General features: G+C 44.8%; 1 protein-coding gene across 2 annotated transcripts in view; it reads right to left on the reverse strand.

The window, feature by feature from the left end:
- The window catches only part of LOC133123787 (activin receptor type-2A), a 52,256-nt gene extending 32,624 nt beyond the window's left edge, over positions 1 to 19,632 (reverse strand). For both annotated transcript variants that reach the window (XM_061234330.1, XM_061234329.1), the window contains exon 1: positions 17,948 to 19,632. In XM_061234330.1, the coding sequence (XP_061090314.1) occupies positions 17,948 to 18,002 (55 nt within the window). In that variant the 5' untranslated portion in view covers positions 18,003 to 19,632. The remainder of the gene's footprint in view (positions 1 to 17,947) is intronic.
- Between the last annotated feature and the right edge of the window lie 489 nt (positions 19,633 to 20,121).

The raw sequence follows: 20,121 nt of genomic DNA on the forward strand, positions 1-20,121 counted from the left end.
CTGACTGTTGTTTTCCACTGCATCAGTCACGATTAAAATTGAAAAAATATGAAAGATCATCGATACAGCCGATGGCGTAATTCTTAATACACTAAAACACAATTTGATGTTTCCTTAGTTTGTGGACTTAGGCCCAAGCTAACTACTGAACTATCAATGAACAAGACCTTAGCAGACATTTGGAAGATTTCATTTCCAATTTTATGCATACCTTTATACTTAAATATGCCCAACCACATCTAAAGTGATCCACAGAGATCACTCATCTTTTGGGATCTAACGGATAATTTTAATGGTTAAATAGTTTACCTATTAAGTGCGTGTGTGACGAGATCACACAAAGGCGTGGGTTCATATTGACATCTTTTTGAGTTTCCTGTTGTGTGTATATTTCACTTTATTATGATTAAGTGTATGCCACTTATGACGAGAGGCTTATTTTCGTTTGGGGATTCAGAATGCATCTACCTGCGCATTCCCAATCTGAAGCTAACCTGGCAGGCTGTTAGAAATCCTATAAACCTTTTCATTATCAGGAGTAGAGGCAACCACATTAGAAAAAGCAAGGATAATCTATGTAAAATACATTCAAACACAAAGAAGCGTGTATCATGAGGCCACAAGAATCCCTCTAAATCTAACCTCTTGTGTTTGAGTTTAAGGGCTGCACAGCTCCGCATTATAAGCTATAGTGGGTATTATGTTCAGACAAGACGTCAGTTTAGCACAGCGACTTATCAGAGGTTCCCTGAACAGAAATGCACTGTGGAAAAAGCAAATCCTTCCGTTTAGAAGGTAATCCTCAGAGATTAATCTAAACCAGCAATGGGGGAACACGTCGAGAGGAATTCTGTTTACAGTGCACAACACTGCCGAGGGCAAGTATATGGCTTAAAATCCCAACAATTTGGGTTGAAACAACAACACAAGAGCTTGCATTAACAGACACAAAACACCTCTCTGAAAATCTGCTGACCACAATTTGGGGGCGGGGGTTACAACAATCAAATCTGTACTCCAGACTGGGTCCTTAACAGATGCCTACTGTAACACTCAGATACAATATTGACAGCAATAATAAACTTTTGAATAGTTTTGGAACAGCAGTCACCTTAGAAGCATGCAAGGGTGGGAGAGAAAAGGCCAAAGCACACATGCACAACAAACCCATTGCATACACATTTCAGCAGAACTTACACAGCTCACATTCTTCATATTCAGTCCATTTATAAAGCTGGCTATTTTTACAGACTACCTGAAGTGCATCTCACCGAGGAATCACAGTCGCAACCTCGGACCTACAAGTCCATTTCCCTTAGCATTATGCATATACATTGAGATACTTGTTTAGTATCGGCACTGTGCACAATTCCTCATGGCCTACATGAGTTATGATTTCACGGATTATGGTTTAAAAAAACAGATTTTGTTGGCCAAGGAATTGTACTTGTCTTGTATGTCATAAATCAATCAGGAAGAGAGTTTGTGATGAATTGGCCGGTAATCGTATCTTAACCATTGTCATTGTTTCCACAAACACTGTTGTGCTTGGCAGATAAAAGGGCAGAAGTGACAAGGCATTGGGTGAAACGGTGCCATCGCTGGTAAAGGCGGCCAAACCAGGCACAATGCAGCAGGGTAATCCAAGGAGGTTGGGCAGAGAGCGGAAACAACAACAAGCTCACCACTGGCACTGGAGTCCGGGGGGGGGGGGGGGTTAAACCAGGGAACCCGCCACACAGGCTCGGCAAGAAAGTCCTGGGTGTCGGAAAAATGCAAAACGTTTTCAACGACTGCGGGGGCGCAACTGGCCAGACCGGCAGTCATCTTGTTTACCGTGGATCGTATTTCCATAAGGTCATGTTTTACGAGGATATTGCCACTTTCACAATATCACAACACTTCAGTGAAAGTTCAAAATAAAAAATGAATAAATAACAAAAAGTATTACCGTGTGCTCTCGCGCACACTTCTCATTTTATAATGTTGGAAGTTCAAAGCAACACGACCAGGGGGTAACATCACCACGCAACCCAAGGGTTAAGGAAAAGCACCTAAACACAAACAGTAGCCTACCTGCACTAGCTGGATGACATTCAAAATTGTGATAGTCAATGTGTCACAAAAGGCCAATTTGCATACGAGTGGAACGTCCAACCACAGCATTTCCCTGCCGTTTCTCAAACTGAACTGTCTTCAGTATCTAGGCAACACTTTAATAGTGTAACAAACAATGCAAATCAGGTGTGAAATGTAAAAATATTTGTAAAAAATATGCTGCCTGCAACAGAATGGGCAAGGTTCTGAAACACCCCCAAATACAGGTCACGTCAGAAAGCATCAATTTCCTTGAACATAAATGCGGCTTGACCCAGATCTTCTGCTCAGAATATGGAAGCGCAACAGGTTTGAACCGTGCTGTAACCTCCAAAGAAAAGATGAACATCAGTCATACGTCGGAGCTGCTCTGGAGCTAAAGCCCATGCAAAACCAAGTAAATAAACAGCCCCTTCTCAAAAGGCTGTTTTTGTATTGAGCATTTCTAATCGCAGAAAAGCACCTACTCAAACATGGAATCTGTAAACCTTTTCGCTAAGTAAATAAAAGGACAAAGGCTTTTATTGGAGCAAACGGCGTATTAACCAGCGGATGAACTCCCCTCGCACGTAAGCCAAGTTCACCTCGGTGCCAGTCGGAGGCTGACGGGGCAATTACGCTGGAGTCTGGACTCCGCAGACCGACCCTGGGGGCTCTGGCGTCTGCTCCGCTTGCTTGTTCCCCGTCCAATGTCCAAACACGTAAAAAAAATAATAAGAATAAGAACTGGACGGTCTTTGTACGACCGGGAGCCAATACTCTGCTGTGCTGCAAAGTGTATCTGGCTCCGAGCTGTGGACAAACGGTGTGAAGAAGAGCCCTTCTGCCGCGGTCATCCGCTCCGTCTGCCTGACTCACAACTAGCCTGACGCCTTTAGCATCGCATTAGGTAATGAAGAGAGCAGGCAATCCATTTACATGCGAGACACAGGTCCGGCAGCACGTAAGCAGAAGGCTCCGTTAAAGACCGAGGTTTACTGGATGCTGTCGCAGCACGGGGAGAAGAAATCATTTCTGGGAATTAATTTGTTAATTGAGTTTCTCTCTTTGGGATTACACCGGAATCTGCCGGAATTCCGCTGCATTTGCACAGGGAGGGCCTAAATAAACCAGCCCCCAAATTAAGATGTGACCCACCCAACACACAGGACATGAATCTTCCACTGAAATTTTATTTTACCGACAGGCAAAAGGCAAGCATGTTTAACAGTGACATTTCCAATGTACATTCTATTGTTTTGTTGGAACACAGTGGTTTGGGCCTATCTGTTCACCTTAACAGCCTTAAAGATCCGCTGTATGTATGAACTTGGTCACCAGCAGCATCTCCTTCACATGGCTCATGGATATAAAGTGTTGTTGGGAAAGGGGCACAACTCAGGGAGGGCCCATAGGAAGGAAACTCACACCAAAAGGCCAAGGACACTGCCAATGCATCGCTGTCAAATATCTCACAAGCTCATTCTGAGAAGCAGCGTGCGCATTTAAATATGCGCTGTACCTCAAACCCTGACCATGAAATGCTCTGCATCTTTAAAAATGTTACATAACTGAAAAGGCTCACACAACGTTTTCACTGATGTTGGGTTTTGAGGGGTGGGGGCTCTGCCGAATGCTTGCGGCAGCCCGGTCTCCTTAATTTGGCTGGTCGCAGGGAGATTAAGTGAATGGGAGGTCGGTTTGAAAGACTGCCAGAGCGAGTGAAGTGTGCCGCTGTTCCCTGATCCCGCCACGCTGATGTTGGGGCAGAGAGAATTCTGGGTACACTCCAGTGCTGGCATAAACGAGTGCTCTAGCGAAGCACTCCACCCCAGAGAAAGAGAGAGGGAGAGAGGCAAAGAGACAGGGAGAGAAAGATAAAGAAAAACAGACAGAAGGCTGAGGAGGACTTCTCTTTCTACCAGTGTCGTCATCCCATGACTGCCTGACATGGAGAACTATTCAGCCATGTGTTGGTGACAGGTGCTGTGGTTTCCAAGGCCGCAGTTGGCTAGTTCATCTTCAAGGACTGGCACCTTTGTAGCGTGGCAGGAGAGAAAGCCACGACATGGAGCTCGGTTTGGAAAGTCCAGCTCCAGACATCATCCCTGTGATGCTCACCACCTTTCCTGGCCTTCCTAGCATTTGTGGCACCCAGCATTTCTACCATATCTTTTTCCCCTTCTCCTTATACCTGCAAACACCCTGGACCACTCAAAAGGCAAGCAAGAAGGGGTCGCAAACATTGTGCTGCGCATCCTGGGCTGGAAAAACCGATCCCTTTTTTCCTTTTCTTCTAGAATTTTCTACCCCCCCACCCCCACCGTCCAGACAAGGCCCAGGCACTCTGCTCCGCTGTTTCATTCCCATAGTAAAACAAATCAATTAAGGTCAGATGTTTTTCCGCATGTTCCCAAAATCGCAGCAGGTGACTGAGGTATAAACAGCGTTGCAGAGTCGTACACAGAGCAGATTTACAAGCAGGATCGTGGCCCTTCTTGCTTCTCGGCGCCTTTTTTTTTTTTTTTTCGGGGATAGATTTGCTTTTGGTTTTCCTCTGGCATTTTAATAATACCATCCACCATCTGAACAGTGCTTAAAATACTGCTTAATATCAGAGTGGAGGGACATGCTGTTCTAACCCCCTCCCTCCAGAAACAGGCGTCAGGGGACTGGTGAGTATGGGGCTTGGTGGAGGCCCAAAGTTATGCACCATGTAGCCTCCTACCTCTTTCTGTTTTTTGACTAGCTGAACAATTTCCTTCATTTCATTGAGACTGGAAGATTGCACTTAATACATCCACAACAGTAAATTCAAACACAAAATAAAAGTGAGGGGAAATGAAAGTGGATTGTACTAAAGGTGTTAACCACACGTTCAGTCTTTTATCAAACTGACAATTTCAGATGCCTTTTCTGAGGAGGGAGAGAAGGTGACTTGTTGAACCGTTATGCCCTGGACTCCAGGATGGACCAGATTGTAGCAGGGACTAGCGGGAAAAACACTAGGCCCAGGTGGTGAAGATAGCAGAGGACCACGCTCTTTCCACCATGGCATAGGATTGCTGCTGAGGTTGAGCCAGATTGTATTACTCGCAGAATAAGCAAATCCCCAAACCTCCGGCCGCACACGGAAACGCCATCCCATAATACCTTTCTGGGACTTCGACGTTATATAATGCAGCGCTGCTACCTTGTGAAGGATATTGCCTTCCGTCCCGTGTAATCACATTTCCACAAAGATGTGGCGGGAGAGAAGCAGACAGGCTCCTTGAGATGGGGCTGGGGGCCACCTCCCCCCGAAACACATTAAACCGGAGGGCTTTCCGAGCTGCGGCCACTCCCGAGAGTCGCCCAGAACATCGGAGCCAAGCAACAAGCACTTCCGGTAAAGGGGAGGACTTCAGTTCGAACACCACAGGTGAAGTGTTCCTTCTGTGATATTGCCTTTGGATGGAGCCTCACTAGCCAAGTGGCCACCATCCAAAGGCTCCCAACAGTGAAGGCTTCTGGAGCTTCCACAAAGGTATGGAATGCCTTGCACCTGGCATGGTTTAAGGGGCACTCAGAGCCTCAAAAGGAAAGGTGGACTGTCTCAATGGTGCCGAATGATCATCTTTACCCGGTAAAAAAGAATTTGCCTCTCAAGATGACAAAAGCCCAATCACACAGGATGAATGCCCAATGGTTTGACAGCATTTCACTGATGTTTTCCATATATGCCAGGGCCTTGTCAGTCACCAGATCTGAACCCAATCCAGTATTAATGAGAAATTCTGGAAGGATGCCTGAGACAGCACTTTCCACTTCCATCAACAAAGCGCAAGCTGACGGATTTGTTGACTCCTGGAAGAATGGGGTCATGTTCCTCCTGCATGTTGGACACGGGTAAACGGGGACGGCACAGACTACACTAGCCGTACGTGAATCCCCAACAAAGTTAAGACCCGAGGACTTAAATTTACTGGCTCAATACTTGTACAGGAAACTAGGCTACTACTTCAAAATGAAGATTGACCGGACAAGAAAAAGATGCATCGATTTCAGTAAATCCAGGCTCACTGGATCAGAAACTTCAAAACTGATCAAACTGAACTAGTAAAATTATCCTGCAAATGAGAGGTGATGTTATGGAATCACAGTGATATAGTAACAATCCTACAGCAGAGATTGTGGGTTTGGCAGAGAGGTCAACTGATGCTCGGTGGTGGAGGAATGTGCCGGACTTTCTACACAAAGGCTGCAGTCTTTCCACGCTCACATTAAAACAGCTTGACTCAGCAAGAGAATCGGATCCCTTAATCCAGCAGCCGATTGCAGGGTGCTGATGCGGAGCTGAATGTGCGAGCGCAAACGATCCGCTCCCTGCATGTGGGACTCCGCCGGCCCTGCCGGAACGTACCCTGTATTCTCCAGGAAAGGGCAGTTTGGCGGCTCGTAGGCGTCAATGGGCAGCCGGGTCAAAAATTACTGATGAGTGACAGAACAAGCTAGTGACAGCTAGAGGCAGAAAGAAAATTGTCATAAAGATAAAAGTGATTCGCGAGAGGACAGTACAGGAGACCTGGCTCAATATTTTCCTCACGGCTGCTTCCGTATTGCAGGCTGACTGTATAAACAGCTAAAGGCTGTGACAACGGTGCAATTACTCTTACTAAAAGATCAGGGATCATTTATCACCTTCCAGGAAACACTTTTGACCAATAAAGGACTTTAATGATCTTGTGTAAAATCAAGGGCATTACAGTATCAGGTGGGGTACTGCGCAGTCACAAAAACATATTGCCAGGGTATACAAAAGCTTATTTCAAATGCTGGACAGCTGAACTAATGCCCTTTTGCATTAATTAGAAACAAACAAACCATCAGCATTCAACATCTCACTGAGACCACAGAAGGCAATTTATCAAGATTCTACAAACCCTAAAAAGATGACTGGCACATTATTTGGAATTATAATAATCAAACCTAATACCAACCCAGCTCAAAGCACTGCTGAACTTCTGAAGAATCAGCCTTCAATAGGAAACGTTAGCAAGGATGAACAGACGCGTGTTCATGGTGCAGGTGATAACCAGCATGCTGAAAATCCAAATGAAAAAATGCCGCAGTGGTCTTGCACATTACCAACAACATGGAAAAATCAGGCAGCGTTGCACTGCTGAGCAAACAAGGCAAATAAACACTACCCATGAAGAACGCAAAGGCAGCAGAAATGGGTTGGGAACTCCAGTCAATATACATTCAACTATTTCAGTTTTATGTCACCACCAGCTGCAAACAATGGAGGGAATAAACGGGTCAGAAAGCCAGACTGGGCTGGCACCTCTTCCTTCGCGACCGCTTCCTCTCACAAAGAAACAAATGTACTTGTGTGAAGGACTCTAAATCAAACGGGGCAGTTACCTAAGAACATTTAGCATACAGCACAACATGCCAGTCTCCCAATTACAAAAAAAAAACAAAACAAGGTTTTCACAAATTTCCTTTGCAGAGAGAAGGAGCAAGAAACGAAATGTGTATCCAAGTTTGCGGTCCCTAATAAATCACGAGAGGATTAAAACAAACCCATTTATTGTAATTGTATGAAAAAAACTCTGTTCCATTGACGCATTCAGCTATTTACAGACATTTCCAAAAGACCTATTGCATCATTAACTTGCTGGGAAATGGGTCCCACTACACCAGTTTACTGTCCCGTAATGGGACAGACATCCGTTTGGATTTTGGTAAGGAGGAAAAATAACTGGGGGATGCAGGTGATATGAAACAAGTGGAAAAAAATAAATAGAAATGATGAGGCGGAAAAAGACAGAAAGGGAGAAGATGAAAAACGAACCAGCGAACAGTTTTAATGAAGGATGAAAGGGAGAGAGCAGGGCAGCCAGTCTGTCTAGACTGCAGTTTCAGGAAGCTCCACAGCATATAAACCAACATCTGCAAGGAGCATTAATCACACTCAGCCCCTTTCTCCTAGGCTACTAGCACAAGGGGACTCAAGCTGTAACCTATTAAGTCCTTGCAGTATGGTAAGGGATCATGCTAATGGGAAAAGATGGACCAGTGCAGTAACAAACAGTCGCTGACGGTATGCACGTTTGGCGTGCTGCCATTTTGTGCCAGTTGTTGCACGTTTATTCGCTGAAGGTTTGCAAAAACACAAAAACATTGAAAACATGGTTTTGTCCCTAGACACCACACAATTGCACAAATGTTGCCACTTCGTCTGTTGAAAGACAAGCGGATGTCACTATGTGACAAGGTTACGAGGTAATCGCATTTATGACGCATGCATCCTTTTGGGCCAAAATGCAACATGCAACCTTGTGCAAGGATTGACGTGAGATTTATTTTACCTCAAAAACCGTGGCAAGAAAAATGAGAAATGTTTTGTTTTTCTCCCTTCGGTCTCAGTCAGCTTGCAAAAAAAATGCGCTCTGCCAAGATTTTCCAATTACCAGTGCTGCTTAATGCCTGCAGTCTGGTTTTTTATCCCTTCCAAATACAAGCAGCAAAGACTCTCCTGCAAGCACCAAAGGAAGTGTTGTTTATGTGAGCATTAGACATGATTCATTCAAGGGTAAGCACTTAAGGTTATTTCGGTGGAAAACACAAAAAACTAAGACAATGTGCAGATTTCACATCTTACCTGGGGGACATTTCTGCAGTGGTTCCAAGGCAATGTTTACTCTGGATAAAAGGTCAACTGACCAGCATTTCTGCGAATCCATTTTTAATGAAAAGGGGGGGAACAGAGGTGTAACCTCTGCAGTATTATTGCGTAGTGCTGCAGTATAAAATATAAAAATAACCTTTAACAGTTGAGCGGAATCCAGAAAACCTGTGCTAATTTCTTAAGACTGAGCAGTTTGAGCACTGAGTAGAAAATATTTTCATCAAGGTATCAAAGTCGATTTGTGGTCATGATGCAGAACTGGCCTGTCAGGCATTTGCTCCATTCAATAGTCGGTTCAAAGATCACAAGACCGTAGTATGATAGGCACCGTTTTTATCACAAAAACATTACAGATTTATTAATAAAAAAGGAAAGACGTAAACAGCATTGACCGGAAGGAAACTTAGACAAAATGGCGCACCCCCAAAAGTTAGAGAGGGGCACACGTGTGGTTGCTGAGCGTCTATATATTTTTAAAAATCAATTGCACAGATTCCTCCCTGCTGTGCATTTTGGCAGAAGTCATGGTGATTATCAGTTAGCGCGCATAGCCCTTTTATAAAGCAACTTGGAATGTGACTTATGCCTATTGTACAAAGTCACAATGTAGCCAACTGCATGTCACCTGATGAGTATTACTGACCGTGGATGTTAGCCTGTAAAACTACTGCCCCTTCACCTGGAGGGAACATTAATTTGAACTATACATTTTCGAAGCAGCTTATTTTGACAGCAATGGGGTGAGAAAAAAAACAAAACAAAACTGGCGAGCAAAGGGGCGTGGCATTAAATCCCTACCTGTGTTGTGTGTGACTTGGAAAACCTCCAGAGGAACTGATCAGTGGGTGCCAGGAATCTCAAGCTACCTGCCCAGTTTCAGTTCACACAGTATTGCAAAGAACAAACTGTTCAGGGCCTTTGGGTACAAAAACAGTCCAGCCTTCCAAAAATACCACACACACACACACACACACACACACACACACACACACACACACACACACACACACACACACACACACACACACACACACACACACACACACACACACACACACACACACACACACACACACACACACACACACACACACACACACACACACACGTTTGATTACCAAATCATTTTATTCTTACCAGCTCTAACTGTGAATAAGTCACATTATCTAACACTCATAATGTTAAAGATGGGTTGAGTCACCGGATTGGGATATGCCTGTTGACTGCTTTCAGCCTTACACCTGCCAACATAAACATAGTAAAAACATAGTAAAAACACTCAAGTGGCTCGGGTGTGCATATTTATCCATTTCTCAGGCACAATGAGTTTTGGACAATTGATGGAAGCTTGGGGGAGAGAGCCTCTGGTCTGTTGCAGATCATAGATCACCATCTCTAAAATGAAACTGGGTGTCAGAGTGCAAGAAAGCCAACAACCCTGGGACATCAGAGGAGGTCTGCATTGACATCACTCAGCCCATGTGTGTGAATCTACCGGTGAGTAAATGTATGGAGTAAAAACAATGTGGGACACAATGTGTAGGTATGAGCCATCACTAAGCCTGGGGCCCCTTTAAGGGCTATTCAAATGTTTTGGCCTCAGTGTGCTGGTTGTGTTCTTTTATGCTACGGTGCAAGGTTTCTCAATCTGCAGTTTCGGCTCAAAGTATGGCAGGAAAATCACCAAGACCGGAGTGCGGTTAGTAATTAAAACACCATCAGAGGTGAAGGAGCTGCTGCTCTGTCCTGAAGCCGCTGGGTTGGAAATCCATTATGAGAAGCTGTGTGCGCTAATGTGTTTGGATTACTCCTTGTAATAAGCCAACACACACTTTAATTGTAGTCTTTTAGGGGGCCTTGTTGTAAGGAGGCTAAGGGTGATACAGTAATTGTAGTTGCCAAAGAACTACTTAAAATTCTGGAGGGGGGGGGGGGGGGGGGGTTGGCTTTGTTGCACAATATCCACTGAAATGAAGAGCCCCCCCCAGCCTGCACTCTGTAAATTAGGCTTAGTGAGGAGGAACGTGTTCTGAGGCCTTGCAGCCGACTCTGTTGACTAGCATGGCGCCGGCTGGGGCGTTGTATTGGCAAGGGAGGGTGGAGCTCTAATTTAAATCGTGCTCGGACGCCCGACAGGAAGAAAAAAAGAAAAAATAAGTCAATGTCAACTGGCCAGCATAATGTCATACATTGCAGCAAGCGCAGGGTGGGGGTACATCGAGCTTGAAGTTAAACATGAACAATTTAGCTGAGGACTGCTAAAAATAGCATGTCAAACCTGGCCTGGAGCAAAGAAAATAAATTATTCAATGTACTGTAGGCATCTCTCAGCTGCTGGTACGAGCACCATGTGCGCACCAATACTGCGTGACTTCAGCGAGGTAGCGCAAGCCATTCCGTGTTACGTGTCAACACCACGCATGCATGCCAGTGGTCCTCCAGTCCCAGCCTAATCCTTTACAAAACCTCCCTCGGCAGGACCGCAGATGCGCACAGTTCTCCAAATGGAGGATTTCAATGGACAAGCGTGCGTTATCCTTTTCAGCAGAAATGGCAATTCTCTGTGTAAACACGCTCCCTGCAATGGGTGAAATCAGGACCTCTCTCAGGGAATCCAGAGACATTCCTCAGGCAACTAGAAACACCTTATCTGTGGTGAGATGTCCCGCTACATTGACTTCCTGTCACGGCAGAAGAGTTCCGGTTAATAGTTAATGGTGGGTTGTTATAGTCTACAGAAAGCAGGGCTAGACCTTTCTATTGTACCAGCTTTCTAAGCAAGCTTGCTTGCTAGCTTCAAAACTATGTTTACAATCCGATTTCACAAAATACAAATGATAAGAAAAATTTTTTTTGTTTTATTACAATACATTAAAACCCCAAAATGGTAAAAGACGCATTTGAGGGAGGAACAATTATTTCACAAAAATGGTATCCTATCATTTAGCCTTGGGCAACTATTCATTGGAAGCCCTGTTGCTTGGGTCCCTCAGCCTCAGCTTCTTAGGAAATGAATAGCCTGCAGGCAATTGGTCAACAGATTTGCTTGCTGTGTGAATAGGGCATTAGAGTTCAACCGTTCAAAGATGACGACTCCACAAGCAGGCAGAGCAGGAAAAACATTATGATTTGGAGTCACTGGACTTCCCTTCCCCCTCCACCTCCTCACTCACTTTGTCATACACCAGCCGTGAGAAAGGCCCTTCAGGATCATTACTCCAAAATAAATTCAGCTGACTGGAGCTCCGGCAGGCAAGAAAAAACGTTTTTAAAAGAACATAAATGCAGGGCTGAGCCGAAATGTGCGGAGAGGGGGAGAGAGTCGGATGAGTCAAGAAGACAGCGAGTCGGTCCTCGTCTCTTTGCCAGGGCAGCCAGGCCGAAATTACCACCCTGGCATCTCTTGCCATCGCATTCCTTGCCTGGCAAGATTACATCGTGGCAGCTGGGTTAAACAGGTGTTCCAGGTTCGATCCAGAGATCCAGCAGGCTGAATCTCACAGCGCCTGGGCACGTCTACATCTGGAATTGCGCATTTGGTTGCATTTCATAGGAGAGAAAGGGAAAGACCAAAGCAAACTTATCAAAAACGTTACTCTCACTTGTTCCTTTTTCTACTTCCACTGGTAAAAAATAACACAATTGTCCTGTGGCAGGGTAGGCATTCAGGAAACTGAATGGTGCTGAAGTGCGTGTTGCTGCCCTGTAATTGCGGCTGGTGCCGTCACCAACTTTAAGCCTTTTTATTTTAGGGCTCTGTGATTAGTAATGCCCTCCAGGAAATATCCCTGTCCTCATCTGCCCCTGCACCCCCAAAAATATCCCGCAGAGCCGGAATAGAGGCTGCAGAGGGCACAGGCGGCAGAGGGGACAGGCTACGGAGGGTACAGGCCGCGGGAACTGTGCTGCAGTTTCCTGCCCCTCTTACGGAGGTCACTACTTTACCATTACAATTCAGCACCAAGATCAAAGGCAGCGTTTTCCACTGCTGGCCCAGGGGATCCTCCATCTTCTGAGGGCTTCCGTGACCCATTTTCACCCAACATTAAATTTACATTTCTGCATTTAAGCAGAACCTTTCATCAACTGCGACTTAAATTTGACATGCAATTTATACAGCAGGGTATATTTCTTATGTGATTCAGGTTAAGTGCCTAGCTCAAAGGTGCCCAGTTAGGAATCAAACCCAAAACCTTTGAGTCCCGTTTCCTTGATCATTATACCAGACTTTCGCCCAAAGATTGTAGACCTGTAGATGACCAACAGCTCAGAGCCAGCGATTTAGGCTCCCGTTCAATCAATGGCTTCAGTTTGACAATTAAGACCAGAGATTCCCCAATGGACACAAGCACTGCAATCCTCTCAAAAAGGCAAAATAAAGAACGCGATTGAAAGCGCAAGGCATAGCCCGGAGTCTGTTCTTCTTCGCATTAGTGTAGATGTGAAGATTACTGCAGTAGCACGTCGCTCTTGATTTCTCTGTTGCTTTTCGGTTTTGGAATACTGCCGTTTTTCATTGGCAACTAGCAGGCACGGCTGCACGCTTATGTAATGTTGCCCACCTGTCTGTTTGGTTTTATGGATATGGAGTTAAGACTATATATGCAGTGTTGTGGGCTGTAAATGGTGCTTGCTTCGGTTTAAGAGAACCTCAGCTTCAGACTGCAGAGGAGGTCCAGCCAGCTGTCTTCATCGAGGCGAAGGCATTCGGTATGATGTCACATGCTAGAGCTCTGGTTGCAAGCAATGCCGAACAAGAGCAACCCTGCTGCGGTGGGGTTATCGTTCTCTGGCTGCAGCTTGTGCCGGCCTGGATAGATCTGAGCACTGGGGAAGGGGGACATCCACGACTACGGTCCGAGGCCAGGGAGGCTACGGTGGGTGTGTGTGTGTGTGTGTGTGTGTGTGTGTGTGTGTGCCCGTGTCCGTGCGACATGCGTGAGGTTGCATCACTCATCCTTTCGTCACCTCTCCGAGCGGGTGACGGCCAGGTCCAGAACCGTGACCGAAAAAAGCGCTGGAATGTTGGGAGACTCCCCGGACAGTCGGTCGTGCGAATGAGGTCCTGAGAGGAGAGGAGAGGAGCGGGTAACCGGAGACCCGCCGCTGAAAACATGCCTCGCGATACAATCCCCCAAATGGGCGCTCGCAGCCCGCGGTGCTCCGGTTTATTATTCACACCGGGGGACACCCGACCTCCGTGGCTACTGTTACCGCGGACACAACCTGCGTCTGCGCCTTCAGGTAGACGCGAGGAGGAAGAGCGGGGTGGCGCTGCGTGTGGCTCGGCCTTGGAAATAAATACTTACACAATCAAGATAAGCCTCCAGGAGGAATTTGCACCGGCATCTGACACAATACGCAACCCGCATTCCCGGACTGGAGCAAATTCAAACCCGTACGGAATTAAATGTGGAATCTAGAACAAGATCGACGCATGTTGCAACCTCGCGTTAAGGAAGCCAATCGCCAAGTTTTAGGTGCTGTGCCATGCAGGTGCTAGATAAAAACAAAAAAAACAATCGCTTTGTTGTTTTGCAAGTCCTTTAAAAAGGCTTTTAGGTAAAGAAAAATGACATACAAAGATCACAATTCAAGTGTATGAAAGCTTAATTTCACAGATGCACACATGAGCTGCACGAGACAATGCTATCAACGTATCAGCAATGTTACCTAAACAGTTTGGGTACATTTCAAACACTATGCGGCTGTTCTGGGGACTTATCAAACCTACTACATCTGTCATTGGCATGTAACACCAACCATGTTTAGCCTTCAGTAAAAGAGGATAAAGCATTAAACACAGAGTGTTAATCACAGAAAGAGCCTGTGTGATTCTGCTGAGCCATTTAGGAAATCCCCGGATGCATAATGAGGGAAACTGTTTGGGCCTGTATCAAAACATTTTTCTTTATAAGGTTCTTTTTTTTTTTTTTCCCCAACAAAGTAATTCATAATAAAAGCCCAGGTGTTAAATGGCAACTGCTATAAAATGAATGTTTATCGATAGAACAATAAGTGGGAGGACTGAGGGGCTCATTTCTGTGTTCAAGGTCCTATTAAACACCCATTTCTGTCACACATTAACAAAAGGCAAATGCGCTAAAACTAACTGGGGTCTTCGAGTCATTTCCACACCAATGCCTTAAACTACAGGACAAACCACCTAACAGAATCTCTGATTTGCACTCATCTTGTCATTGCTTTACGAAGGCATCAATCATTTCACCAGCAGACAGGCTTTAACTTTTGAGTATCATGAAAAAGACAAGGCCATTTACATTAGGTACTTTCCTTTCAAACATATCCTAGGACGAGAAATATTCTGGATATGAACTAAATTTTGGCCTATAACTAGGCTTTATTCAAATGTTGACAAGTACAAGTACAAAATGTGAAAACCTTACCAAATTCTACCTTTCTCTGAAGACACTGTGCAAATTGCATTGGTGGGAAAAGGTCAATATGAAAACAGGAGATGGAGAAAATGGCATGTACATTGTTCACACAATATACCCATTCCTAATGAACACAGGAACAGGAGGCATTTTCTATGGTAATTTAAACACAGTCCAGTGTTCAGCCGATGTAACACACAGGCACCCCATGCCGAATACTATTAGTTTGTACTCGTGTCACAGCCTTCAAAAGGACAACCTTGATGAACCACCCTTTTTTTCTTTTTTTAAAGCAGTATATACGGAAATATCTTGGCAGCCCACTACCAGAACTGAGGAGGTTCCAGATTCCAGATTTGTTAGTAGGCTTTTGCTTTTATCAAAGTCAGCAAAACTTTGGTTTCTAGCTATACAAATCTAGGTCTGCGGTGTAGAAAAGATCCTATTGAACAATCCATCAGTCCCACACCGAAAGCAAGAACACCAATAAAATTAAGAGGCCGTTTACTGGCTTCCCTCCAACGGCTTTATTGTGCGAGTAACAAGAAGGGAGCAAAGTTTAGCATGTGAAAGCAAAAAGGCGCGACTGGGGATCTGAAAAGCCGAGCGTCGCACCGTGCCCGCTGGAGCCGGTCCACGGAGACCGCGTTTCATGTCAATGGCTGGAAGGGGGCAACGCGCAGCGAAATTCACGGCCATTCAAATTGTGCGGCGATGCAGAGCGGCAGTTGCAACAGCCCAGCAGTTTCAGTTGAGTGGCCAGCTCTGTTTTGACAGAAGCGCTGCGTGTTTTCCCCCACCGTCGGCGACCACACATGGCGCCTTCTGGAACTTAATACGCAGCGCGCACTGAGGAAGGTAGCGGGGCCAGCTCTTTCCTCCTCTTGGCTGCGTGCGTCCCCTCTTACGAGAGTAATGACAGACTCTGTCCTGCTTAAAAGTGCAGCTGGCCGCCGGAGAGGGGAACTGAAGACATCCAAGTGTTTAATCCGCGCTGTTGACCCGTGCCTAAGCACCGCTGCATCTGAGTATAATGATGTCAAATGCCCTTGCGCTGTTTGTGCAGTAGGCCTGGCTTCCACAAAACAGCTAGTCAATTGCTTTGATCGTAAATAAACTCTTGCGGTGTTCTCTGTCAACTGCAATACGGTTAATAATATGGCAAGTGAACAAATGGTTTAGGCTGTGCACTGTTACTGTGACTGTATTACACAATCCAGCACTGGATCAAAGATCATTTTCTAAAGTGTGACCCATAATCTGTAATGGAGTTCTATGCATAAGACAAGTAGAAGTATGATTAACCTTGTCCTGGTACACAGCCAGCCATGACTCCTCCCAGCTCCTGGCCTTTCTTTCAAACTCAGCAATTTAAGAGGTTCACAAATGGGCCCATGTCTTCGCGGTACAACAAATGCAAGGCTATTCTGCACTGCATGGAATCCAAAGCCATGGGTCTTAGAGCTTCTGTAAATGACCGGCTTGTAACAGTAAACCTGACACAGATCGCTTCAATCTTATCTGAGTCTACTGCACGATTTAGGCTTGCTACACGCAATTCATTTCAAATCTCAATAGCCAAAGTGTGTAAGAGACCGCATGGTTTTCCGTGATGGGTTTTCCGATATAAATGACTTTCGTGCTGACCAAGGGAATAATCAGTGCGGACACACTGATCCTTAAAAAAGGGCTTGTAGCGTGCGTGTTGGTTGTGCAACGACCACACACGAAGCACCAAATGAAGTCCCAAGCGCCATGTCGTTTCAAAATATCTGTCAATGTATGCAATGTGCTTTAAAGTAATTGCATTTATATGGCAGTTGCGGTAGAAGCAGTTTGGAAGCCAAACTGTTTCCGTGTATGATAACACAGCACACCGCTTGTATTTCATTTAAAAAACTATGCTCAGCATTTAGGTGCACCCTCAATTATGCAAAATCAAACTGATGTGAGAGTCCGATTCAGTGCGCTGCAACGTTAGAACACTCTAGAAGATCCCACCGATGAATGGCGTGAATACATTTTGCGTGGTGTTATAGGCTAGCTAGAAGAAAACACAACTAACATTATTTTAACGTTAAAAAAAATGCAACGTTATGTTTACAAGTATATCTAATGCACAACAAAAAACAAACGTAATCCATATCCCTGAAGGACAGGAGAACCTCAACGCTCAATTAATCAAAGCAATGTTTCGTGTAATTACAACCCACTGTTTGTATTAAACCCAGGCATTTTATCAGACCAATACATGCAAGCCCTTTTCACCCAAATGACACAGCTCCTTTCAATCACATAATCGGATTTTAAAATGTATTAAAAGAGCTTCTGTCCTGACACTGCTGTAGTACGTACTTAACGAACACTTCTCTTGCAAAACTGGATTCAAGACATGAGCTGTCACGCCAGACTTGATTTGTTCCAAACTTCACACATTATTGACACCTGTTAAGTCTTCAATTGAACCAACAGTGCAAAGTAGTCAAAATCAGTTCAACGTCAATTTTAGTAATAGGTGTGCAACTTTAACACTTGGAAGGGGTTAAAACCAGAGCTACTCTTTTTCTAAGAACCCAATACATTTGATCATGTCCCCATGACAAGGTATGCGAGAAAGGACCTGCAACATTGTAAAAACAGGAGTCAGGGGGAAAGCTTACGTTCCGGACAGGACTGCTGCCCCGTAAAGCAAGCACTGCATAAACACCATACACATAGCGCCACAGTAACGGACATGTGCACGTGTGTAATATCGTCCTGTACAGAAACACATACATACATGTGTACACACACCTACCTGAGGAACATGAGATGAGGAACACTGCGATGGCTAGTTTTGTAGCTGCTCCCATTTTCAATCCAGTCAAAACAAAAACAAAAAATCCTTTATTTCGACAAGATCCTATTGCCACAAACCCCACGGATGACAGTCTCACTTCTCTGGCGCCGTGTAACTGTAAAAATCGCGAAACTCCACTGTAGTTCACTGTTCATTCAAATAAATGTCAATGTGAAGCATAACGCATATTATTGAATAGCTATCCACGCATAAATATCAGCTGTATTTGCAAACAGTCAGACGTTGACAAACGAAAAACAATTTCTTGAAGAAAACGGGCCGCTGCGGAATCCTTTATGTAGATAGCTAAGTGTGAAGCTACAGTAATTAGCTGCTGAGCTTCAGAAGCATATATCACGCGTTTACTTAGCTATAAAATGAAGAAAAGGGGAACACATCTTAGATATGGCAGAGATCCCACGAGGAAAATCCAGAAAATGATGGGTGCGTTTCCATTCGATAGTTTTCAAATAATAAAAACATAACTTATTATGTTTCGTGTAACGTTAATAAAAAAACATCAAGCACTATCCGCTACCAGCTCTGTAAATCACCGCACTACCTGAAGTCTGTTTAGCTAACTGTCGCTAGCTAGCTAAATCAAGACTGGCAGCTATCGTCAGGTAGTTATACTGAAATGACCACAATTACTTTTCTGTTATACCTAGAAAAACAAAAACTCAATAAGTATTCTAATAATTCACTAACTCACCACAGTTAGCTAGGTAACGTTAGTTGACGTTAACCGACTAGAAGCTGGCTATAAACACTGAGGGTATCTAGCTAGCTAGCTATATTATGACCAGACTGTAAACAGCTAGCTAGCTAGTGAAGCGGGATAATTATTTACAAAAACACCGAATCATGGAAAGACAGACAGCTACCCACAGTCCCAAAATAAAGCGCTGGCATTTTTAGGTTTTGCTTTTCCATTCGCTTTCTTTGCTAACTTGGCTAAATGACACGGACAAACAGCTCGCCAACGTTAAGTTAGCTCGCTAGCTATATCACTGAAGCGCTAGCTGGGTAGCCAACAAACCAACTCGTTTCAGACAACACTGCGTAAAACATACACCGCGACGTTAACACAGACGAGTTCGGGCTCTATTTTTAATTAAAGGCAATCAATCTCCAATAAAGTTGAAGGGAAAATCGCGCATTAGAAGCTGGGTTCACATAGCGGACCGCTCTGTGTAACATTAACGTTAGCTAGCGACGCACCAGCACTTGTCGAAGATGTTAGCATTATTTCCCTCATACTGCGGACGGCAATCAGAGCTAATTGCGGGTGGTTAAGCCACAGATAACTTGATATAACGTAAAATGTTATTCAAAGAAACCACCCATTAGTTGTTGTGTACCGCTAGCAGCTCTTGGTTAACCAACCAGGACCCAGGTCTGGGTATCAGGTCCAGTTCCAAAATAACTTCACCCCGGAGCACGCAAGGTCTCTCCAAACGACAGTGCAAAGTGACCGGACTTCGGGATAACGGTTTGTCTAGGTTCTCGATGCTATTTCACCGAAAATACGAAGCCGTAATGAGTCTCCTTGACCGACGATTAAAGTTCCGATGCTAGTCAACCAGCGGGCGAGCTATAATCCACAGCCCTTCACTGCCATTCACTGTACTGAGTTGATGCAAGATGGCGTCCGGTACGTATCCATTGTTTTTGTTTTTTTCCTCTCCTCCTCCAACTCTGCCCTCCCCTGCGCACAGTGAACGGTCGCCGTTCGACGTGAATATGCTTGAGTGACACCTCGGTATCCAATAAAAAGGCAGTAAAACCACACAATCCATTAGAAGGCCTAGAAATCCAAGCGATCCAGAACTTCAGTATCCAATCAAAAGGCAATAAAACCACACCGGCCACTAGAAGACCTCGAAATTCATCCAATCCAGAGGAAGACATCGACCTCGTTCGTGGCTGTAGTTATACGCCTCTTTCCATAAGGGATATAATTGATAGGCTGTTTCACTGTCTAATTTGCTAACACGTTTTGTTTGCACATGTAGCTGCCCCATGGAAGAGAAATCTGAACAATTTGCAGTGACACGAGCTGGGTTCTTTAGATGCACGCACAATTTATTATTAAACAGTCGCATAAATAATTCAGCCTTTTCTGCTAGCAG

The sequence above is a fragment of the Conger conger genome, chromosome 3 (assembly GCF_963514075.1).
Source record: "Conger conger chromosome 3, fConCon1.1, whole genome shotgun sequence".
Lineage (NCBI taxonomy): Eukaryota > Metazoa > Chordata > Actinopteri > Anguilliformes > Congridae > Conger > Conger conger.